At 44.1% G+C, this 25,579-nt stretch overlaps 2 protein-coding genes across 5 annotated transcripts in view; both read right to left on the bottom strand.

Annotated features, from left to right (window-relative positions):
- Positions 1-2,507, bottom strand: part of SLC1A2 (solute carrier family 1 member 2) — a 99,284-nt gene extending 96,777 nt beyond the window's left edge. For 2 of the 3 annotated variants that reach the window (XM_049825654.1, XM_049825657.1), the window contains exon 1: positions 1,105-1,319. In XM_049825654.1, the coding sequence (XP_049681611.1) occupies positions 1,105-1,121 (17 nt within the window). In that variant the 5' untranslated portion in view covers positions 1,122-1,319. Of the gene's footprint in view, positions 1-1,104; positions 1,320-2,465 lie in introns of those variants that run through there. The other variant, XM_049825656.1, reaches the window with a different exon arrangement.
- Positions 2,508-6,083: 3,576 nt separating this feature from the next.
- Positions 6,084-25,579, bottom strand: part of PAMR1 (peptidase domain containing associated with muscle regeneration 1) — a 58,435-nt gene continuing 38,939 nt past the window's right edge. The window contains exons 7-12 of one of the 2 annotated variants that reach the window (XM_049825887.1): positions 17,192-17,392; positions 14,301-14,513; positions 12,883-12,949; positions 10,502-10,734; positions 8,397-8,692; positions 6,112-7,137 (exon numbers count right to left, since the gene is read on the bottom strand). In XM_049825887.1, the coding sequence (XP_049681844.1) occupies positions 6,601-7,137; positions 8,397-8,692; positions 10,502-10,734; positions 12,883-12,949; positions 14,301-14,513; positions 17,192-17,392 (1,547 nt within the window). In that variant the 3' untranslated portion in view covers positions 6,112-6,600. Of the gene's footprint in view, positions 7,138-8,396; positions 8,693-10,501; positions 10,735-12,882; positions 12,950-14,300; positions 14,514-17,191; positions 17,393-25,579 lie in introns of both variants that reach the window. The other variant, XM_049825886.1, reaches the window with a different exon arrangement.

The raw sequence follows: 25,579 nt of genomic DNA, 5'->3' as shown, positions 1-25,579 counted from the left end.
GTCAGACCCTGGGGACTGTTCTTTTCCTAAAGCAACCAAAGCTAATACTTTCTAACCTTCCACTCCTCCCAAGCCGGCTGCTTAGGGGCCACTCCGCAGAGAGCCAGTTCCTTCCTTTGTCCAGGTAACGGGACACTTGCGTGCACACCCTCCCAGACATGTGTTGGGTTATTTAAATCAGCTCAGCAAGTCTTTCAGCCTGAGAGACACAAAAGCAATATAAACAGAGCTTCCTCCTGCACTCTGTCCTCAGAGAGTCCTATCCAGAGCAGATCATGCTGATACAACCTGACAACATCCAGGGATAAAGGGGAGGCTCACACCAGACGCAGTCTAATACTAGCTAGTATTATAAGAGGGCAACCAGAGATCAAAGAAACATTTTCTTTTCTTTCCTACTGCCAGTTACTCTGTAAACCGAACAAGCCCCCAGCCCCATCAGAGCAAGGAAGCAACTGGTCCTCGCAATCCTGTCATGGCTAGGGAGAAAGGTTTCCTTCCAAGGGACGCTACCAGGGCTGAACTGTGCTTGCTTTTCTTTAAAGCCTCTTGTATAATATAACCCTTCGCCCTTCCCAGCATTTCTTCTGCTAGCACTGTAACGCATTTGGCACAAAACTGCAAAATTGCAAAACTCCTCAAGAAGTTGGATTTGTTTGTTGCCTTTTTAAGGGGCGGGTGGGGGGGACAGCTCCTCGATTCTTTTTGAACTATTGATTATTATTATTATTATATTTAGGAGGCTGCTCCCCCCTCCACCTCCGAGTTAACTACTCACTTGGGCTCTTCTTTCAGGCAAGCGGTTTAAGCTTGATCTGTCCTCCGGGGGTTAAATAAAAGAAGTGATAGGAGGAAGACCAAAACCCTTCCAGTGGCTCATATTTGAAATTCTTCTCCCCCCCACCCCCACCCCCCCGCTATCTCGCCTTCTCCTGAATGGGGCTCGCCTCCTTCCCGTTTCCTCCCGCTCCCCAATTATCCCGTCGGGATAACGGCGAGGATTAACGACGAAGCAGACGCCTGGAAACCGGTGACCCCAAGCACTCAGGCCGGACCCCCTCCACCCTCCCGCTCCTCCCGTTCCCCAGCGACGGTCCCCCTCACCCTTCCGTCGATGCCATGGTCCCGAAAGCCCCCCTGTCTTCGCGAGACTCCAAGGGATTATTTTGGACACCGGGGCGCGAAGGAGGGGGGGGGCGGGGGGTGTTGGCTTTTCGGGACGAGCCCTGGCTCCCGCCTGGGAAGGAGCACGCGATGCCTTGTAAATCCCGGGGGCTCCGCAGGGCCGAGGGTCCGCCGGCTCCGCTCCTCGCCTCTCTCCCCCCACTTCGCCGCCCCAGCGAGGGGCTCCTCCGTGCCCCGGGGACCGGCCCCGCACCGGCCGAGGAGACGCGGGCGCCCGGGGCTGCGACGGCCGGCGGCCTCCCCTCGCCGCGGGCTGCGGGCGCGTCTGTGTCCGTGTCCGTGTGTGCGTGTGGGGAGGCGGGGGGGCGGGGGGGGGGGGGGGGGGCTTCACATCGGCGCGGCTGGATTGGAAGGCTTTAGCCCTCGAGCCGTGGATTTGCAGTCTATCCCTCTCTATTTTAGGCACGGGCTGACATCACGAGCCGTTGTTACTCCTATAAATCCCCCCGACCGCTCCTTGGTGGGGGGGTGGGAAGGGGGGGGGGGGGCGGCGGCGGCGGCGAGCCCCTCGCAGGGGGAGGGCCGGGCGCTGCCGACCACGACCTGCCCTGCTCGCCGCGGACCGCCACCGCCTCCCCGGGGCAGGCTCGGCCCTCCGGCACCGGCAGGACCCGCCGGGACTCCGGGGAGCCGGCCGGCACCGAGAGGAACCGAGCGAATCCCACCCGCCCACCCCCCCTCCCTTAGCCCGCCGTGGGTGTCCGGCCGGCCGCCGCCTCCGGCCCCGCACGTCCCCCGGCTGACCGGGCCGGCACTCCGGCGGGAGCAGAGCCCCGCAGCCCGCCCGGCCGAGGGGCACCGCGCCTCACGCCGAGGCACCTGCCCCGCCGCGGCCGCCTCCCGCGGCTGCCGGGCCCGGCCAGCAGGGAGCTCGCCCTTCGCCAGAGCGGGGCGGCCCGGGGACCGAAAGGCCGCGGCGGAGCGGCGGAGCGGGGCCGCCCGCCCTCAGGGACGAGGGGACCCGACCGCCCGGGGACCCGGCCCGCCGGCGGCGCGGGGCGGTGCTGCCCCCTGCCGGGGAGGCGGGGGCGGCGCGGCGGCGGAGGCCCCACCTGCCGGGGCGGCGGGACCCCGGCCGGGGCGGCCACAGCCCGCCGGCGGCGGCGGCCTCTCCGCAGCGCTCAGCCTGGCCTGGGCGCGCCGGGCCCGGCTCGCCTCAGCCGCCGCCGCCGCCCCGGCTAAAGGCCGCCGGCCAGGCGGGGTGGGCGCGGCGCCTCCCCCCCCCCCCCGCACCGCCTGCACCGCCCGCCGCCGGGGCCCGCTCCGCGCCGCGTCCCTACCTGCACCGCCCGCCGCCGCCGCCGCCGCCACACACGCCGCGCCGCGCCGCTCCGCCCCGCCCCGCCCCGGCGGGCGGGAGGGCACGGCCGGGCCGCGGGCGAACCCCTCGGCGGAGCCGGGGAGGTCGGGCGGTCGCCGGCAGCGGGTCAGCTCGCAGGAGAGCGGGGCGGTGGTGGGGGCGGACCGACGACCCCTCACCTCGTCGGTGCCGGGCCCCGGCGGCGCGGTTGGTGCTGGAAGGTTCCAGATCCCCGGCGACCCCGCTGCCTGGCCCGCGGGCTGCAGCCGGGCCACGTCCGCGGCGCGGGTAGGGCAGGAGGTGGCCGTCTGGCGCCGGGAGCGGGACGCCGGTGCGGCGTCAAGGCGCGGCCGTGCGCCTTCGGTTTCCCCCAGGCGAGGGTCTGCCTGCCGGCCTCGGGGCTGCCTTCCCACCCGCGGCCGCCAACCCCACGTCCCGTTCCGCAGGGAACAAACGCTTCCGCCGGAGCCTGTTCCCTCCGCGCCGAGGAGGCAGCCCAGAAAGGCAGCAGCCGCGCGGGGAGCTCCCTGCCGCCCTACGGGGATGCGGGGGATGCGCAGCCACCCGAAGGCCGCCCGACCCTGCCCGCCGCTCCCGCTCCCCCGGACGCCTCTCCTGCGACCCAGCCGATGCCGGTACTCGCCCTCAGAAATGGCAGGTGCGGCCTAGTGTGCGTTCCCCAGTCCTCATCAAACGCACATTTTTTTTCTCTTACCGTGGACTTAGGTTTTCAAGGGAAACAAGTTACCAGGGCAATTCCGTTGGAGTCACTGAAGGCGTGCCCGAGAAGAGCGTGTACTTCCGTAGGTCCATTTCCTTACAGTGCTATTTTTTGGGCTAAGCACTCTGGCTTTCGGAAAGTAATTTAATGCACACCCAGCCCCAAAAACATTCAGAACGAAAAGTATAAATCCACTGGAGTGAGTAAGAATGCAGAGACTCTTTTGCTCTCTTTTTTTATAGCAGTATCTTTGTGGCCTTTCCAGAATGCACAGCTCTTCCTCAGAGGGAAGATGTGTTGCTATCCATGCTGTGCTATTTCACACCCTTTCTCCAACAGATGGCATAGATCCTCACCTGTTTAGAAAGAGATGTTTGAAATAGTTTTGCATCTTAAAAAATAGGCCCTAGCTATCAAAGGGATTAGTGATTCCAGCTCACAGGCTGTTTTTTTCAAACATTCATCCCCTATTTTTCTTCATTATTGGTGTTAGATGTTAACCCCTGTGCTGCTTAGGCTGTAAGTGTGGAACTACTGTGGGTCAGCCCGCCAGACGGGATGGACAAGCTGTTTTGTAATTCCTACAAGTACTAGGCATGGTGCAGGTGCTTGGATATGTTGACATGACTGCCCACCCGTACTTGTCAATACATTTATCCTATAACAATAGAAATAAAACATTATGTTTGCATTTAGATATTAGCCAGAATTGAACCTAGGATTCAAACATCACTGAGGTCCAGCAGTAGAACCAAATGCTACAGCTAATGCCTCTTTCTATAAAGGACTATGCTAAAATCTGAATCCTGGGGTTAAGAGAAGCCTGGCTGTTTTCTTGCTTCTGTTTTCTTTGAAGAGCATCGTGACTGTAAAAAGAAGGGGGGCTGAATTCTGCTGTGCACGCACAGCTGTAGCAACCTCCTCCTGTGATTGCTGTTCCCTGAATTCTGTCAAGTTTCTCTTCAAGAATATTCTTCTGTGTGATACACAGCCAGTGAAGAGCTATACTGTTGCTGCCCAAGCCCAGAAACGTTCAGCTAGCTCTTCCTTGCCAGATCTGCGAGTGGTTTGAAGCCAAATGGGGATGGGATTCAACACTGAGGAGGAGTAAATACTGGGCATGGCTGATCTTTAAAAAAAAGGAGAAGAGTGAGGGCTAAAGCTAGAATTAACACAGACTTTTGCAGATCTGTGTGGACTGCCTACTTCTCTACTGGACAAATCCTAGAGGGAGAAAAATCATTTAGGGCTGCTGCTTCTCTCTCAGTTGTAGCAGTGGAGAAAAAATAATGTTATGGAGAGCAATGCAGTCACAGCATCATAACTAAGAAAAGAACCAGATCACAGACCTTCATGATTTCTGTTTTAGAAGATAATTTCTCTTACCATTAGGGTGTAGAGACTTTCACTTAATGTAATCATGGAAGAGCTCTGACTGGGCAAGTCAGGTTCCAATAAACAATTCTATCCCTTTCTCATTTCATTCTTTGTCAATAGTGTTAGGAAGAAACACATGCTGACTTTCTGCAAGTTTGCCCTTCTCCAAAACTGTCACCTAATTTCCTCTAACCCTTTCTGTCCGCAGGGGTGGACTGCATGTTCACTGGCACACACTCCTCCCAGCAGAGGAATGAAACATGTCTCGCTTTTCACATTTAATTCAGAATTTTTGTTGCTGTTGTTGCCGTGTGGTTTGTCAGCCAAGCATAATCTCCTGGCAGAAGACAGACAAATAAGATAAAGAGAAGCAATATACTTTGGTTGTAGCCCTTAAACTTTTTGATTCAAGCAACATCCCCTGGTCCTATTGCCAGTGAAAATAAGAAAAGTGCAATAACATAATACAACAAGTCTTTCTGCCCAGGAAAAAAAAAAATAAATTACAAGGAACAAGCTCCAGTACTAACTGCCCTTTTAGCAGCAATTTTCAGATTCAAAAGTAGGTGGAAACTACTGAATGCTAAGAAACTCTTAACAAGATTTCACAGCATCAGAGAACCAGAACTGAAATCAGACCCATTGGCTTACAAATTGTAGCCGTGCAATAGGAGGCTAGGCAGAACACGACTTCAGGATTTGAGTCCTTCTCGGTGAGAGTACTAAATCCTTTCATCGTATCCCCAGCCTTCACATTCAACTATTGCTGTGAGCTGGCTGGGGCACTATAATAATTCGGTGGCCCTACAAATTCCAGGGTGGCATAGATGACTTATCCAGGAGTCGTTACTGATGGGAGACATTACCCTGTCCCTCCTTCCCAACTTTTTCTAGGGCTCATCTCTAGTTTTTAGCTGCAACTGAATAGAGAATGGTTTAGTGAAAGAGCAGTGATTAAGGACCATGACGAGACCGAAGTCTCTCCGCTGGACAATGTGCTTAATAGGAGAATCTTACACTTTGATGTCAAACAGTCCAGTCAAGAAAAGCCTCTGCTAAGTGTGAGACCTGGACATTAGTCTTCACCCTGAAGAGCTATAGAGTTGTGTTGCCACAGAAGTACATGAACTGATGGAAACCAGAAGTTTTCCTGAGTTTTTCATAGATCTTTGAAATAATCCACATGGAAAAATGTTTTTAAAAGTATGTTTCAGGTTTTTATCTGTTCAGAGTAAAAGGTGGGACAGAACTCCCCTGTGCATTTTATTGCAATGGTTCATGTACAACAATAGCAGCACTGGATGTACTAAGAAAAAAAAAATCTTGTTATTTATACAGTAATTGAATTTTGTGCTAATTCTGCCTTTCAGTGTGCCTGAAGACTCCCAAGTGAGAGTCACATGCAGAACAGCCACACGCCCTTGTGGCAGTAGAGAGTCCCTAGAGTGTGACACAGATGAAGCAACAAGGAATCTAAATATAAAGTCAGACATGGGTATGTAGGTTAAAAAAACAAACCATGGTTTATTTAAATGTGTAAAGTACTTGGGAGGGAAAAAGATTACATTGTACTATGGCAATACAGACAGCACATAACCGTAACAAGCTCATCCATCGTAACGAATTCAGGCTACTCCTTCCAGCCTCCTAGTCCACTCAGTCCCACGGATCTTTGGGAGAGGCTCGCTGTTGATATCTCTAGGGGACTCCATACTAGAGATTAATTTCAGTCAGAATTTGCTGTCCTGTTTGTGTATGTCAGACTCAGGAGCAGAGCGTCATCCTCCCACCAGGGAAGATGGGCGAAATATGGCAAAACTTCTCATGCACTAAGACCCTCTGTCATGGGTTAAGTCAGAGTAGCCTGATGGAACATGTGATCCTAGGACAAATTACCAGGCTGTCTGCTTTAACCTTATCCCAGACGTGGCTCTTCACTGGGATGAGAAGCCTAAAGCAGCAGAGACTGAGAGAGATATTATGATAGTTATAAAATGCCATTTCCAGACACAGCTTTTTATTTCAGGTTCTTCTCAATCCAGTCTTTGAAGGGAAGAGCTTTGGTGTAGCCACTGTAGAGCTGTAGGCTGCAAGTTTTATCATAACCCCAGCTCACTAATCCCATCAGGTGCCACCTTAGCTCAGGAGATGCTTTTCCTGGCAAAGTTATGGCTGCAATCCCACCAGTCTCAGCAGGGCAGATATTAGAAAAGGCTGTGTCGTCTTGTTTGGCACAGAACATGCTGTCAGTGATGCTGACTTGTATCCCATTATCCTCATACTGTTGCTCACACAACAGTGAATCCACCATCCGAACAGCTCCCATGCGGATTGTGTCATTCTTGTATCCGGGATCTTTAATGTCAGCTAGTACCTTCCAGCCAGTTACCATTATTTTTAAATCCTCTGTGGATGAAGTCAAGTCATGAGAAGACGACAAGCAAATGGGTTGAACACGACTGCTGATTCTGGCTTTGTCCAAGAGTTTTATGATAGCTATGTCAGAATCAAGTAATATAGGGTCATAATTGGGATGCACTATGATGGCAGAAATCTGGAGAGGAAACAGAGTAGGAAGAATTGTAGAGTTAACATCAATGGCAAGTCAGCAGTGCTCTTTCCATACTACTATAATACATGTTGGTTTATTTTGCACGCTCCTCCTCTACCCTCCGCTCCCAAACTGTTCTTTCACCATAGCGCTCACTCAAACGAGAAACACGCAGAGAGATCAAGCATCTTCTGACTTTTGTTTTTTTGGCTTGGGTTTCAGGACAGCTTTTATTGCATATTGCACTTCCTAATGAAAAGCAGTCAAGGACATTTTCAGCAAAATGGGGAGTTAATGTGCAATTCAAGTTTTTCCACTGTTTAGTGAAAAGATTTTACCTGCCATGTCATCTTCAGCCTATAGAATTTGAAAGGGGGGAGGCTTTGAATTCAAATGTTATCTTCTTATTGAAATTCAAGCACCTTCCCACCAAAAAAAGGATACTAGCAATACATTACATAATGTTGGGGCCAAACCTTTACTGCTAGTTACCTTGATGAAACACTACAGGAACAGATAGGATTCCTATAGGGGTATTGTAAAAAATGTATTTCCTTACACAAAAAGTCTGAGAAAGCTAGAATTAGAGAAAGAAACTAAAAAAAAAAGGGGGGGGGGGGGGGATATCAAATTAAGTATGTTTTCTTGGATAAAATCCATTCATTAACTCACATAACCCCCCACTCCAGAAAAAGAGACACATGGCTAAAATTGCTGTATTTCTCTTCATTTTGACTTCAGACTTTCTAGTTCTACTTGAAAAAAACAAACCACTCTGGTGAGCCTGAGGTTCTGTTTTTGGAGCTGGAGTCAGACATAAAATTCTTCTGAGTTTAGAGCTGTACAGCCTTGGGGCTGAGATGTGAAATGCGCTCATGGCGTCAAACCAGGGTCCAGAGCACAAGTGTTTCCCTCATAAATTATGCTAACCACTTTTGACAGTAGCTGGCATGTCCTCTACTTTTTTCTGGCAATACCACTCAAGACATTATGGCTCATGGAACCTGAGCCATTTTCTTAGTGATCTGCGTTAGTGGGTGAACATATGAGTTGGACCATGTCAGGTGAATTTAATGAACTACAGTACGTGCCCTCCTTGTGCTGTGACAGTTCTGTCAGTTGAGTCTCTAGCTATGCATTTCAAAGACCAATGTGTAAAACAATATATTGCTCAAAGGATAACCTTTTTCTCCCCAAACAAGATGGATGTGATCAGCATCTGTCTGTGCTCATCATTTTCCACTCCCAGCAGACTTACTCACCCGCAGGTTCTGGATGGTCTTTTCATCCCTGTCATCATCTCTGTAGAATTTCCCCAGAACCACCTTGAGCTCTGCTGTCTTGAGCACGATGGTCTTGCCCAGGTCAGTGACGCAGTGAGCTGCCACCACCACAGTGCGCTCGTTCACCAGGGCCCCGCTGCAGATGAGGATCCAGGCCCCTTTCCGGAGACTGTTCTCCTTCACCCCGTTGGCCATCCGATAGATTGCCGCTTGCCAGGGCCACCTGGTAGAGGTCACTGTCTTCTGAAGGGTGATGTTTTCGGCTTTTCCACAGACTGAGGAAACACGAATCAAGAATGAGGTATCGCCTTTTCCCACCAAAGAATCTGAATATCATCTTGATTCCTGCTTAGGATGTGCCAAATGAAACTAAACTGCAATGGTTAGCATGAGGGACAGCTTTCTAATTAACCTGAGTCTCCAACCTGCAAAATCGTAATGTAAGAGCACTTTATATAGCATTTAAAAAAAAACCTTTCCATTTTTCCATTATTATCTGAATTTCTGGCTGAAGTAGGAATGTGGATTTAGCACTTGGGCAGGTGAATTTTCATGACAACCTTATCAAGCTGCACTATAATGAGATGAATGCATAAAGAAATGGAAGGAACACCCCCGATTCTTGCTTATAATAAAACACCGCAAAGCCAACAGTGCACTAAAACTCACCCTAGGGAGTCACAGAGTAATTGTGAGGTCCACTCCTAGAACTGACCTTAGCACAGATGAGTTCATGCCTATGAGAACCAACTTGTCTTGCAACAAGAATTTTGAAGCAAATGCAACTAAATCAACAGCCATCGTGGGGAAAAGAAAAAGCTCTGCCCTGTTCTAGGACAATATTACCCAGGCTCAGACCTGGGGTAAAATCCGTATTAGGAAAGGTTTACTTCAGCTGAAAGAGTTACATCATGTGGTCACCTTTTTTAGTCTCTCTTAGGACTTCTTTTTTCTTGGGATGTAGTGTGTGCATGCCCATAGTGAAAAGGATTGAATGCAATACTTTTCAATACATGAGATGATCTCAAAGCAAAACCACAAACAAGAACTCTCAAAATTTGCTTGATGGTAGGATCTACTTTTGACGGTTTGCCTGATGTCAGTAGTGGGTTGTACCAAATCTTGTGATGTTCCTACCCTTACTTACTCTGTGCATGTCCTGGGTTTGACTGGGATAGAGTTAATTTTCACAAGAAGCTGGGAGGGGGCACAGCCAGGACAGCTGACCCGAACTAGCCAAGGGGATATTCCATACCATATGATGTCATGCTCAATATAGAACTGGAGAGTTGGCCGGGGAGGGGGAGGAGGGATCTCGGCTCAGGAGTGGGCTGAGCATTGGGTTCCGGATGGTGAGCAATTGCATTGTGCATCACTCACTTTATATATTCTTTTAATAGTATTATTGTTATTCCTGTTTCTTCTCTCCTTGTCTTGTCCTATTAAACTGTCCTTATCTCAACCCATGAGGTCTTGCTTTTTTCTTCCGATTCTCCCCCCCCATCCCACCAGGGCAGGGGGAGGAGTGAGTGAGTGGCCGCACGGTATTTAGGCACAGGCTGGGCTTAAACCATGACAGTGCACTAGCTCTGGATAAGATTTTGTCTGGACTTAGAGTTTGTGATGTGAACCCTTCCTTAGCAGGGTATGTTAAAGGAAGAGCTTCTTTAAAATGCATACTCTCCATTCTATGGCTTAAACTTTGATGTTTTTGTCAGCTGTGTGCCAAAGTATAGAGATGAAAGAAAAATCGTGTTTGCAGTAAATAATACAGGAAAACATGAAGTGATAGTAGGAAAACATTTTCAAATCAGGAGAGAAACTGACTACACTTTTTGCTCAGTAAAAGAGTCGAAAAACTGATGGCAAATTACAGTGCTGAAAGCTTGATCCCTTTATCATCAACTGCACAAGTTCTACTGGTGGATAAAAAGAGCTATATATCCTCCAAGCTGCTCCTATCTCCCAGCTGGAAGCATAGGCAGTCTACACTGGTAGGACTCCCTAATTACCTAAGATGAATGCACATCCTGTTCCCCCATCCACCCAGAGATGTATGCATTTTTTTCCCCTTGGAGACTCACTTGGAATACACACAGGGGCTCTCCCACTCCATTTTCCTGTCTTCAGACAAGTCCTCCTGCTGCTACCCAGGCGGTGGTAGAAAGGAGAAATGCACTCATACTGCAGCTGAGTGTGCAGATGCTGGTACCCTGGGGGCAGGTCTCCAAATGGCAGTGCTGGCTTCTTGGTTGGATAGATTTCAAGTTTTTGCTTGCTGAATGCAGATGAGTAAAGTTGATGCAAAGGTGTTTCCCTGTTTCAAGGCACAAAGAACACAAGGTAATAATAATAATGTTATAAAAGCAATCATTACCATAGCTTTATCACCAGCTGTGTTAAGTATAATTTAAAAGCATATGAAGTTTGCTTGTGAAAGAATAAGGCAAAAATATCATTTCAACATAGTTTAGCAATTCTACCATTTATATCCCAACTATTTTATTTACATATATATGTACACATATATAAATAAACATATGTTTATAAATTTTCTATTTGTGCCTCTTTTTATTTTACAGTTTCTGGATTGAAAGCAGTTGCCTCTGAATGTGGAACAATTTTTGCCATTCACAAAAGGACTGAGATACTATGTTTTTAAATAAAGAAATTACACTGGAAGTTGGCATTGCCTTAATTAATTCTCACTAGAGAGGAGTTAGGCACATCTTTTCTCCAGTGAATATTTTAATAGGCAGTATTAGGAATCGATTCAGATTAAATTATGTTGATAAAGTTGCTTGATTTAGCAATTAACAGATAATTGCCTCACCACAGAGATTTCATAATTGCAATAATCACTAAGCTTCCATTTAGAAATTGTACTGATTAGCTGAAACATGGCACATAATTAAAAAATAAATTTATGCACCAGCCTAGATATGGACCATAAGCTTGACTACAGTCATACTTAAATCTTCATCACTTAGAATGTGTCCCTTGCCCTAATGCTTAAAGGCACATATCTACAGAAAAAACTATTTACATCTGAAAAATTCAGCAGGAAATTAATTTCCCTTGAGATTTCTGGTACTGCCTGCATCCAGAAAAGCTTTAAGAGTGTTTTTGCACATGGTAATTCCATTTTTGATCACAGAGAGACACAGACTGCCTCCATCATATAGAATCTGTGAGGCAATATGTAACAGCACTCAAGGAAACTAAAGTTATTAAGAACAAGAGCAATGGCAAGTTTCTTGTATTGTGGAAGAAAGATGAGAGCTGCTGTGGTCATGCTTAGACTGCCAGGGTCCCATTCCCTACTCACATGTGACCTTGCAACAGTGCATAATCCACACTTTGCCTCACTATTAATCTATGAAATGGAGATCCTACTTCAAGGGATGAAAACAGTCCACGAACATGAGATGCCATCATGATGCTATGGATGTGGGGGCATGTATGCGCTCTCCCACAGCTGGTGTTAATATGTGAAACATTTAGCATAAAAACACCTGTGTTCAAAAGTGAATTGAGAAATTTAAGCAAGAAAAATCCCCTGATGGCTACTAAAGCCTCCTGATGGCTTCTCAGGGCCATCTCTACAATTATACGTCACAGAGCTGGAGAGTGGGAGAGTATTTGGGAAGTACGTGCTTGCCTTGTTTCTAAAGTCTTCTCTAGGCATCTGCTACTGGCCATTGCCAGAGACAGGATATGGCTTGAGCTGGACCTTTATTCTGACCTGGTATGGCTGTTCTTAAGACCAAAGATGAGGACAGTTCTTGCACTGCATCTAAAAATAAATGAATCGTGTACTGCAAAAAAAAAAAAACTGAAATGAGAAATTACTACTTGGACAAAAATGAACCTGAACATTGCAGCATAACTAATTCAGATTGGGCTTATTTCAAGAAATCAGCAGAAGAGTAAACCCAGACAGGGTCTGTTCTTTCATTCCTTCCTCCCCTCCTACTCTACTTCCTCCACTCCCCCACGCCTACCCCCAACCCAACTTTATATTGATTGTGCTATATTGCTTTGGATGATGAAACTTAATGGCAGCAGATTACATTGCTATACCCCCTTCTCTCCTCGTGCTCTCCCCACTCATTTCTTAGTGCCACTAAGACGGCACATATTCATATTTTAAGACATATCATTAGCCCCGAGGAACTGTTCTCAGACTGTTCTCCTAGGCTGTCACAAGCTTGCAAGCCTAATTCCGGCATCATCCAGTAGTTTGCACATCGCAAAATCTGTGCATTTCTTCCCGGCTGCCTCCAGCAGCTTGCAAACCTGTGCTTAATCAGACCTCCCCTCCCAGCAGCTCTCATTGCTCGGTTATCAGTGGAGTTGTAGGAATGGCTGCTCAGGCAGGCTAAACACACAGGGTGGAAAGGAGAGGAGGGGAAAAGCAATCACATTTTTTCGTTAAACTGTAGTTGAGATATTGCATTCTCACCTTGACTGAACCTGCATTGGAAGCACTTTCTGTCTCACCAGGTCAGAGATCTTTGGCTCTCTGCAGGCTAGAAAAAATACAATGTTGCACAGTACTTTTCCACATTCACAGCTCAAGTGTTACGGTTCATAGACATTTCCACTCTTTCCTCTCCCTAGGTCTAGTGGACTGGAGTAAGAGGCAGTAAGTTACGTGCATTAAAATAAAGACAGGCCCTAAAACCTAAAGCCTTGGAAAAATACTTCCCCACAGATCACCAGATCTGCACCCATTGGAAGGAGCTGCAGAGTCTGATTCAAAGGAACGCCTCAGAGTTACCTGAATATGCACAAAATAACAGAAAGGAGATCCAGGGTTTCTAATTTTGCACATTCAGTTTATTTACTTTAAGAGCAGGATAAAATATTCAGGTTTATCAGTTCAAATAAGTCTGCCAGGATCTCCTTCCTGCTGCACACAGTAGAAGAAAAGGAATCTTGCAGGATGGATTTTATCTGTATGCCTCAGCACTTGTGTTCTGTGGGATTTAACAATATCTAGCTCTTTGTGATTACTGTATATGTTAACCTTTATGTCACTATCAAAGTTAACATCAGTAAAGATGCTTTCCACAAATGACTATCATCAATAAAGATGCTTTCCACAGATGATTACACGCTTCAGGGAGAGAGTATTTCCATCTAAAGTAACAGAATAAAGCATATTCCCCAGGGGCTAGACATATTTCCTTATATTATCATTACTTTAGTTAAAAAAAAAAAAATCCATTAAAATATGTGTCAAACAATTGCTTTGGGAAAATGAATTTGGCAGTTCCCCAGCCCAAATTCATTCATTCATTCAGGCTTTCAGACACGCTTAGAGTAGCTCTAGTTCAAGAGCATAATTCCCTTTCTAGCGAAGTATTTAAAGATGTGTCTCAGTGTTTTCATGAATACCGATACTTTAGGCATGTCCTCAAGTGGTTTTCTGAACCAAACCTTCAGGGCTGCAATCTATGGGCTTGGCCTTTTGCACTCATGACTAGTCCCATTGACTTAAAAGGATTGTGAGGGAAGAGCTGAGCCCTACGACAGCAACCCTGAGAAGACAATTATTTCCTTCTATTTCAATTCCTTCCTGATCTTTCATTTTGATCTTACATGGGTTTGATCCTAGAATGAAGGTAATAAGGGTCTTAGGGAACATTCCTTTCCATGTTTAAAGATGGAAACATCTTCTGGAATCACTGGCATCTTCTCTGGATGAGTTTAGCAGCCAGCAGAGCTGGCAAACTACCAATCTCAGTATCAGGTGTCAGTCAGATGGTTTATTCTTAGCAAAAATGATTGTTTGACGAGTGTAAATTATATAAAACAAAATCCAGTAAAACCATAGCAGCTTTTGTGAACTGTGGTAAAAAAAAGACTGTAAACTACCTTTTATGCAGATTGGCTGCTTCCCTGACCATTCTCCATCATCTTGGCAGGTCCTCTGTTCATTCCCACTAAGAACATATGAGTTGTTACAAAAGAAAGCAATGACTGTGCCATTTTTTGCATAGCGTCCATTCAAGAGCCCAGTGTCTTCTACTACTCTTCTGTAGCCATTGAGTGGGCCACCAGGATCTGAGCAGGTTTTTTCATCTAGAACTAATGATAGGGGGAAAAAAATAGTAACCATTTTATCAGGTTCACAACATTATTTTCACCCATCAGATTGCTTGGTATTTCATTCAGATGTTACTACACAATCTACGCTTTATTAAAGATGCCTTTTCAAGACCTCTCTGGGATCGCTGCCTTCAAAAAGATCAAATATTAAAGAAGAAATAATAATATACAGATGTCTTTATAATACATACTTTAGTCTTCACTGAAAAAGTAGCATTCTCAAATTGTTAAAAAGACCTTAAAACGTAACTGACAATACTGAAAAAGAACCTTGATGTTACATGATGTTAATGTCCCATTAACATTGACAGGGCTACTTTAAGAGCGTAAAAGGATGCACTTAAACTATTTGCAGGAAACAGGCCCTTGGTATTCTTTTCCCTTTTCTGTACTTTCAATACTTTACTGGACTTGGATAATAAAACTAGACTACTTTACTTTTATGTTTGGTTGCATTTTGGTTTCTTAGCACTGAGAGGGAGATCTCAATAATCCACAGAAATACAGTAATTGAAAGAGAACATATATATATATATTCACTGATGCTAAAAATTGAATATGGAAAGCTTACTCATGCTAGGTTCTGCCTATAAAACCTCTTTTACTTCCTCCTTCCCAATATTTTCCCCTTCTTTTTATGTGTTGTTGTGTTTTTTTCACTCAATAAACTTAAATTTTTGGCCCATATCTGGATGACAGTATTCCTTATCTGATGCTGATAAATGCTTTTCCCTATATTTTTCACTCCTCTGCTCTTTCTATTTAGCAGCTAAAAGGTACTTTCTTTTTTAATTTGGATTTCATCTGTTTTCTTGTCAGGCTGACAGTAACATGCAATTCTGTTTAATACCTCTGTCTGACGTCTCATTGCATGATAACCAGTGACCATCTAGTTTAGACAGGTAGTGTTGGTGCTGCTCTGCTTATGAAGGGCTGAGAAGACTGAGACGTATCAATTGGCCAGAAATGACCTCTTCATGTCATTGCTTCACACTCAGCTGCCTGCTGAGCCTCACTTCACCAAAGCACCAACAAAGCACGCACTTAAACATTTATTTAAATCCCTGTGAAATCAGCACAGTAACAGTGCATAGCTATGGTCCTGTCCTGCACCCATATCGTCATGTCACCAGACAGAGCCCAGCTCAGCAAAGCATGTAAGCACATAGCTAACCGTAACAGTACAAGTTCAATGAAGAGCATAGGCTCTTAACATTGAGCATGTAATTCAAGCTAAGCATGTATTTCAGTGCTTTCTTTAACAACATTGGATTTTAGCAAATGCTGAAGGTTATATATGTACTTAAATACTTTTCCACATGAGTCATATTCAGTAAACAAAGAGGATGCCTGAACATCCTCTCAACCAGGAGAAAGGGAGAAGCAGAACCCTGTCTCCTTTTAATTTGGCTCTATTTTTCTTCTCTGTACCTCAGAGGCTCTCTCACTTGTGAACCACAAGTGACTGATAACTTGATAGCAGATAAAGACTACAGGGAATCACCCACAGTACAATGCTTTATTTGTAAGTTGCTTTCTGCACTGATATCTAGTCTGGAGGCATCACCTGATGAGCAGAGTGCATGTTTCCAAATGTACCTAAGCTTGACAAAGGCTTTCTCTTATTTCATCCTATGCCTATCAGTAATTTGAACAGTAATTCTCTTCTTCCCTAAGTGCAGAGTTGTGACTTTTTTGATGGATTAAAAACAAAGAGAAAACATCTGGGAAGGAGAGACCCAAATTACACCACCTAGCACTTCAGTAACAGCCAAGTCTAGAGACAGATCTTTCGATAGATCTTTAGCCAGGGACATCATGCAGCAGGGACTTTAGCACAATTCTGGTATTATATTACTGCAACTGGTGATGTTCTTTCTAGAGAGAAGAATGCCTATTGCTTGCTCTTTCAGATGAACTTATGTATGGCTGTTTCCCCACAGCAATTTACATCGTTTGCCACTCCCCCCCAGCAATTTACATCATGTGCCACAACACACTTGTAAAAGCACTTTTCCAATTGACACAAATTATTTTGGAATTTGGAAATAAAATTGTGCAATACAAATCAACAAAAGAAAAATCAAAAGTCTCTTTGGATGAGAAGAAGGGGCTTGGAATTTCACAGCTGAATCAATGTGAATGGTAGGCATGCCAACTTGCACAGCCAGAATGAATGGAAGTTTCTCTTTTATCAATTTTTCTCTAGGATGAGAAATCTGTTGAAATAAGAGTCTAGTCTTCATGCAGTAAGCCCCTCATCACCTCCACAGAGTGCACCAGACTGCTGCAGAGAATGTATCAGAGGTACATAGTAATGAAGTTGTTATTCATTGTTGCACAATGTCCCTCGCTTGGTTTTGGTCCTAGACATCTTCACCCTGTGTCTAAGAAGGATGTATGCCTAAAGTCTTTGAGGAAATTATTTTTCAGTCATTTGATGTTTCAGTCAGACCTTTATATAAGCAAGTCTTGCAGGCTTGGACTCCAGCAGAGTAAAATAAGAATCCCTACTGCTTCTTAAAGACAGGAAGACAAAAGAACATCATGTTAAGCCACAGATCTACCAAATTTCAAGTGAGATTGGGATATTCTGGTTTCATGTGAATACATTGGCTGAAACATTTGATAAGAATCAAAACTTAAAGTGACCTTACCACATTCAGGATGATGTGTTGACCAAATCCCATCAAGCTGACAGTAGGCAACACGGCTGCCTTTTAAGCTGTAACCTGCGTTGCACTTGAAGTAAACCTGGGCCCCGTATTTAAAGTCATCTCCTTCCACAATACCATGAGCGGGAGCACCTGGAGTCCTACACATCACCACTGACAGTTCAGATATTTCAAAAAAATCCACTTTATTACAAAAACAGGACTGTGTTAGGATGATTCTTTATTTAGAACATTGAAAAACCAATTAAAATGGGCACAGGAGTCAAAATTACAAGACAGGTATATGCTGATCTTTAGAAAGTTGTTTAGACATCAGTCCTACACACACATATATGCCACTTATCAAAACATATCTAGATCCAGTTAATGGGTTTACTCAGAAGTGTGAAGTGATAATGTGGGTAAGTGTTTGTATCATTAGGGCTCATATGCTCAAAGTAGTAGTGCTTGAAGCACTCTCCATTTTAACAAGGGTTTTGAATGAACTACCATGCTTGGTCAAGAAAAACTTCAGATCCTTAAAAGTCTTATACTGAATTTCTTTCAAATTCTTCTTTCCATTTTTAAATAGTTTTTCAGATAACCTCACTGAAATATTAAAGCATTGTTATTTGTGTAGATCAAACATTATCATAATGACACTAAAAAGGAACCTTGATATTTACCAAACTGTGACATTTACCCTTTCCACAGGGTTTGCTCTATTGGGAAAATACTTACAGACAATGGTCTATTTAACTACTGCAAGTAGTAAATATTAGATTAAACATAGTAAGCAAGATTTCTCTGAGTGCATCAAACCAGCCATACCAAATCAGAACAAAGGTCCATCCAGCACAGAAACCTGTCTTCAACAGTGGTAGGCAGTAGATTTGATGGAAGGAATATAAAAACAGAGCAAGCATATCGAATACTTTGCAGCAGCATTCAGCAATCTGGAGCTCAAGTACTACCTGAACTACAATGGTATTTTTGGTATAACATACCCTGGTGACTTTTTTTTTCATCATTAATTTGTCTGAGTATTTTCTAAACTCAGCCACATACTTTGTGTCTGCAATATCCTGTGGCAATAAGTTCTACAGACTGAGTGTTGCATGAAAAATGCACTGCCTTCTTTGGTTTGGTTTCTAGCCTGCCATCTGATAATTTCATTTGATGCTCTACTTTCTCTGTTATGAGAGACAGAGAACATCCATGCCCTATTCACCTTTTTCAAGTCACTTTTTTAAGACCATTTTTCTGCATGTAGAAATTTTATGTGTGTATTTCTGTATGTAGAAATTGCAACAATGTAGGAAACACAGGTTTTAGTATCTACAGTTATCCATCTGTGAGTCTCTGGCTTTGCCTGGCCATTCATTGTGGAAAACTGCCTAGGAAAGGATTCAGTGCAAGAGTTAGATATGCATTTGGGTTTTTAACATGGGAGCTGTGGCTCTCCATTGAAGATAGACAATGAATGCTAAAGGGATCATCCCTACTTTATGCTTTTAGAATTTGAGTTTTTCTGTTTTGCTTCATAGCTAGTTGCTTACTAACCTACAGTCAAATTTTGATCCTTAGACTTCCAGAGAAAAAATTTTTCTAAGGCTTCAGCCCTGTAATCCTTACACAGAACACACATGAATGCATCTATTTATATGGATTGTGGACCATTCAATTGTTCACATAAGGAAGAAATTCTTGAGTAACAGTCCTAAAGCAGCAGCATTCGCAAGAACAAGTCTCCACAGAAATTCCCCTCAATTTATGGATTACTACAAACATCAAACAATGAGTCGGCAGAATCACTTGTGCATTAGTAAGCACAAGACTTGGAAAGAAAAACCTAACATTTAAGCATTAGAGAAGGGCCCAGACTCACTGCTTCAAATCAAAACACATCCAGTTAGGGGAGTTCAGCATTTCCCCTAGGCTGCAAGTATTCTGCATCAGTGTCACCTTTAGCAAAAGAATAATGATAAAAATTCAACAAAATTGATTCCTAGCCCTTGACATTTCCCATGTGAAATATAGGCACACATGCAAATACATGCATATATAGATGCATATATGTATACACAAGCACATACATAAATGAAATGGAAATAGTGGGAGCACAGATTTTCTAGGTGTTTTAAATTCTCAGAACACTTGTCTTCCCAGTCATGACCTTTGTATTCACTCCCCCCATGTCCTTCTCTGAACAGCAATTCATTTCACTACATTTACATTTCTCTCTTTCAATGTAAATCCACACTCAGCTTGTCAAATGAGAAAAGAAGATGGTTGATTAGAAACATCTGTGCACCACTCAGAGTTCTCCTTTTTATCATAAACACAGGTTTTCTGTTTTGCTTGTGGTCCAGTTCAGCTCTGCAGAACAAATATTTTGGTGCTTTTTTGTTCTAGGTCCACCCTGGAAAAAATGTCACCAAGCTACACTTACTTTTTTTTCCACAAACTGTTAAGTATTTGTTCTTGTTCAGTCTCCTAAGTGATTAAGATATTTAGTTTCTAGCCCTTTTGATTTGCTCTGGTTGCCAGATTTTCTTTAGATTCTCTGTGCCGGTGTGACCCAGATGCAACAACTCTGGTTTTATTTATGATGTAAATTCAGTGTTTCATTCACAGATTCATTTAGTACTGGAACTATGGCCTAGAGTAGAGGATATGGAGGCAGAAGGTCGTGAGATCTAATCATAGCTATAAAACTGTGACCATGGGTAAGTTGCTTCATCTGCTGTATCTAACAAATGAGAGCACCCCTTTCCTCACAGGGATGTTATAAGCATTAGCTCATACCCACTTGTGTCACAGAGTCACTATGGGTTTTCTCTGATGGCAAAACAGCTAAGTATTATTAACAGATGTGTCCCTTTTGTTACCCGTGCCTTAATCTACTGGTTGTCTGTTCTCTCGTTACACAGGATCTTCCCTCACGGCCTGTGCCGTTCTTTAAACTTTGTCACTGGAAGCACAGCCACTCATTCTATTTTTTCTTTGGATCATTTTCTAAGTTCATTCTTTCTCTCTACAAATTAAATGTGTTTTTGAATCTTGAGATGTTCCCTGCATCTCAGTACCACAGCTGAGCTCTCCATTTTCAGCTATATTATCTAGCCTGAGAGTCACATACAGTTACTCCAGTACCTGCTTCTACTGCTTTGGTTTGAGCTCTACAGTTTTTTCCCCTCTTCAGTTTAACTTGCCTTTTATCCCTTTCACTTAATATGTTTCAGGCAGCTCTTCCGCACCTTTTCCCTTTATTTGTGAACACTTCAGGCAATGGAGTTTTGAACAGTTATTGTGACGGAAATCTTAGCCCCTGTGTGTTTTATCCGATTCTCTCATCTTTTTTTGTGGATAGCTTCCCATCAAGAGTGCGAATTTGACTCCTTACATCTCTCAGAATGTGCACTATATTCCATTGAATTTTAGGACAGCCTCCTTTGTTTGAAATATTGAAGTCTTTCAACATTCTCTCCTGGTTTAAGACTATATCCAACTCTCCAACAGATGTTTCTCAGAAGTCAAAAATAAAGGAAAAGAACATTTTGTAAATGTCATTCATACCTAACTCTGCCCTTATCCTCTGGATACACACACTAGCCATAAAATCCAACCACTGAGCTGACCCAATTCTCTTCAGTTTCTAAGCTCTCTAAGATATTTGATATGATTTCAGACTCCCTTGCCTAGGCAGGATGGCCTGATCCTGCCATCTACTGAGTATTTCTGAATATCAGTCCTTCTTCTCTGCATGGTCCAGCTTTCACAGTCCTGCGGGCTGGATCCCCCTCACAGCCCTCACCCACCCACAGCCGTGCCCATCCCACCTTGTATCCATTCCCAGCTAGACCTGTGCCTGGTCTAGCCTGACCGCTCCAGCAGACGGGTCTGTGAGCTGTTGGACAGCACTTCCTTGGGAAGCACATGGTGGGCTGGTCAGGAGCACTCCATGGGCTTGAACTGATCCTAGGCCACTAGTTAGACTGATCTGCTCCACCTGAAATAAATGATTCCCACTGCCCTGTGACTCTGGCTTCCTACCTTTAAGGTGTCTTAGGCATGTGTCATCTGTGCTGTGTTTGGCTATAGCATTACTTGTCCATAGCAAAATGAGAGAGGAAGGAGTAGGAAAATCTGTCTTGATAATCCATGGGAAGACTTTCTCACTGACACAGCAGTGGTTAAAGAAAGAACAGGCATCCATAGTCTTACCCGACTTAAAGGCCTTATCGACATTTCCCCAATGTTAGTGAAATGCCCTCTGAATAGAAGTCACAGCACAGCTTTTCACGGTATTAATAGCTTACTTTTTCTCTCATTGCACTTTGCAAAGCAGACAGAGGAAGAAGCAAAAGACAAGGTAGAGAGCTTTAGACAGAATTATCTGTGAAATGTGCTATGAAGTCAGCAATACTGACCCCAAACTCTAAGGTTCAAGACAACCTTGCCAAAATGGGACTAAGAGTGTCAGGATTTCAGGTTGCAGCGCTTGGTCTCTGCACCTTTCTCTCCACAAACAGAAGACCAAAGCCACCAGCAACCCAGAAAATCGACTAAGTGGCTGCAAAATTCAACTATGAGATGGTAATGGACAGCCAAATATGAAAGACATTCATTCAAGGTCTGCCAAAAAAAGTCTGAGCAGCCCAGAGACTCCATGAGGGTCAGGCTGATCCCATTCTTCATGCCATGTGTCATCATACCTATAAAGATTCTGGTGAATTTATATCTAGAAAAAAATAGGAAAACTGAACAGATTTCAGGGAAAGGTGAAACTAATGTTAGGGAAATATAATCTTGAGAGTGACTAAGAGCTAAGAATGAGCACCCTGGTCATGCAAAAGCTAAAAACTACAATAATCTAAAAACTAAAACCAGAAAGTATACAGTAAAATTTTTAAAGGAAGATAAAGAGCTATATACAGGCAGGATAAAATTAAGAACAGGAGAATTCTTACTCAAGAAAAACTCTAGAAAAGTCTCCTTGACAAATGCTTGAAAGGCATAGTAGGATGTAAGTGGAAATCATATGAGTCTCATTATTCGAAAATTGAAACCCCATCTAAAAAATAAACTAGAACAGACTTTGGGGAGAATAGGGAGGCACTAGCAAGCCCATTATGAGCTGAGAGATTTTTTTTGTGTTAATTTTTCCATATTTTGCTACACAATGTTGTTCCTGGGAAGTTCCACAACTAATCTATACAGGTAACCCTTGTCATTTTAGGGTCTGAGGTGAGTTTTGGCCTGATACAGCTCTGTACAGTTTATAAGAAAGCAAAGTAGGAAGGTATAAGACAAGGTAGCTACAGGCACCTCTGGCAGAAATGCTGAACTGTGATGGGCCAGTTGTTAAAGAGAGAAAACCTGAGCTGCCTCAATGTCTATGTAACAAACTCACACATTCCCAATAAAACTTATTACCCTTCTTGCCTCTTACTTTGGCATCTTGGAAAAGAGAAAATAATTTTTCTGTCCCATATGAAACATTAAAATGGCTCCACATTTCACAGACAACTTTCTGCAATCTGAGAAACTAGAGGAGCAGCAAGTTCCTGAATTTTTAAGTAAAATGTTCCATTATTAATAATAACAGTGCAAATTCCTCTCCCTTTTAAATTATATGTAAGACATTCCTCAGATCTGAATTATCTGCCATTTAGAAATAGTTTTCATGCTCATTTTATCACCAGTGAGATAAATTAGATGATCTCCTGAGCTACACTTTTCTCTCTTCAATGTCCTTCAAATCCTGTCTGATGGAATTAATAAATTGTTTTTGTCCCAGGGTCCCTTCATTAAATGAACACCATTTTTTTCTGCTGCCTTCCTCTCACCCACTTGCTTGTTAAATAATATATACCTCCTCACACATATCATACATTATCTCTAAATTCTGCACAACCTTTCAATAATACATTGCATGCCTGAAATAAATCTCATTTCTCATTGCCGGTACTAATAAAAGGCTTCTATTTCCATTTTCATCCCCCCCCTGAAATATTAGGTGCAAGAGCTTGTAATTGTATAGAGTTTTGTTCTTAATTTGCTTACAGAATTTTTTAATACTGTTACTGCTAAAGAAATTTATCTTGTTGCATATCCCCAAGTCAGAGTTTGGCTTTCAGGCTGACCAATGCTAATGTATATAGCACATTTTGACTCTGTAGTAGTGGCTTTGAGGAACATTTTTCTATGTACTTGTAATATTGCTTTTGCATAAGGTGTGCTGGCACGCTTAGTGGAGGCCAAACACTGAAAATGGGCACAGAAACTGCACTTGGTAACAAGTAGGGGAGCAGAGCAGCTTTTGCTATTATAAATCCTAGCGTATATCTTCTGCAGCAAGAGCAAGCTATGGACTTGCCTTGGAACCCCCAGTGCCACCATCCTAGCCAAACCAGCCTAATGACTGTCAGAGAAAGCCTGATAGAGGCTGAAACTGAAGAAATTTAAATAACTATCATCAGAAAGAGGACATTTTCTCAGGAGAAAGCCTAAATGACACTTTTTTCTTCAGTGAATGCTATCATGACCTAACATGCTGCTAAAAGCCACAGAAGCCCCTGAGCCAGAGAAATGCTGCGCAGGGAACCTCAGCATCAGGATTTTGGATCCTGAGCTTTGGGATTTCCTGGCTCCACGAAAGTGGCTGGCAAGTGTGCTGGAGCCAGAGAAGCTGGAAGGCCCAGAAATCACAGCTCCAAGATGCTGTTGCTGGAGGAAGCATAACATGCGGAGTATGTGGCAGTGATGTTTTTTTCTCTCTCTGATTAAGAAAATAATAATTAAAAAAAATTCCAGCAGAAAATATAAATTTCTTTGAAAATTTACTGCTGTGAAACCATTCTAACAGAAAACTCCCAGCCAGCTCTACCTACATGCATTTCATGCAGCTCACTGATTTTTGCAGTCACTGACTATGGCCAAGCCTACTAAAGGTAATAGTGGTAAATCCCATTAGGTTTGACTTTTGGCCTGCAAGTCTTTTATTTGATCAGATTCTTTTTCTTGGTTTAACTTTTGTTTTGAGGGCAAGTCTGATTACATGACTACCTGAGTATCAATATATAACAATTTTTAAAGCTTATAATCTCTGTATTTGCAAAGGTTTTTTATAAAATTGGTGTCTGTCTGCATTTTACTGCTGGGGAAGCTATAGCACGGAGGTATCAAGTGATTTACCTGAAGGCAAACAGTGAGTGACTGGCAGAGCTAGGAATAGTCCTGTCATCTCCTGATATTCTTACTACTTTTACATTTAAACTGACCCAGCTTTGTGCAGAAATCAGCATTAAATAATTATACCATTATGTAATCCACACATTATTCTTAGCAGCAGTGTTTTGTACAAAGGTGATGGAGCCATATGGGAGTGGATAGTTCAGTGTGCCTGAACAGAAATCACAAGAGTTAAGGAGGGAACTAGCCATGAACAGCTTAGCAGTTACTGCTGGGTATTGTGATGCCCTTTGCAAAGCCCCATGAGTAAAGAGCTTTTCTGAATTCAGACTTACAGAATTTGTTGTCTTCACTCATAACAGAGCTTATTTCTTTATCTTGGCCCATGAGCTCTGTCAGCCCATGTAAATCTCTGATACCATTTATTCCTATTTATCCCTTCTCTCCCCAGTGTGCAGCCACAAGGTGAGGACACCTCAGGTTCTCACAGGGTTTGCTGGCAGAAAAGAACGGATGTGGGGGAGGATTCAGATGCCTCTCCTGAGACATCATCCTTCTGCAGCTTGGCATAGCAGCCCAGAGATGGTTAATGCCTAACACATAAGCCCACGGAGACTAACTTTAGCCAAATGCATAAAGACATTGCCTGTCAAAATCCTTTTGGAATGGCTGTGTCCTCAAGGAGGGAATGAGGTGAGTGATCTCTGGAGGTTGTGGCTCAGAGCGCTCAGGAGAACTGCTTTTTTATTCCTTTTCATAAGCAGCGAGCAGGACGTTCAAGCAAGCATATGAGTTTGGCCACGGATTTGATGAAATAGCCCACCAGCATCAGAAGGCATCAGGCCACCCTGCCATCCTGAGGCAGGTGGCTCTGCACTCTCCTCTGCGCAGGGCTGCCAGACCTTGATGTAACAGGTTACACACACTGTGAGGCAGGAGTCCTGACTCCAGACTTACGCTTTAGGAGTCCCAGCGTTCTTGTCTGGCTCCTGTCTGCCTTCAAGGTTCTCTGCATGCTGGGATCATGGGCACAACATAAGTCTGCTGTTAGCAAGAATGAATTCATGAGGTCCTGCAGCCTCATAGAAGCAAGCTGCATAAGTTGTGGTGGGAATGTCTTTCTCTCTGTGACACTGCTGACACTCTCTCTGAGCCTGCAATCATTTTAGCACAGGCTTTGTTTCTACAAGGAGC

Source organism: Accipiter gentilis, chromosome 22 (genome assembly GCF_929443795.1).
Source record: "Accipiter gentilis chromosome 22, bAccGen1.1, whole genome shotgun sequence".
Classification (NCBI taxonomy): Eukaryota; Metazoa; Chordata; class Aves; order Accipitriformes; family Accipitridae; genus Astur; species Astur gentilis.
The sequence above is the reverse complement of the archived record's forward strand: the minus strand, read 5'-3'. Positions and strand labels throughout refer to the sequence as shown.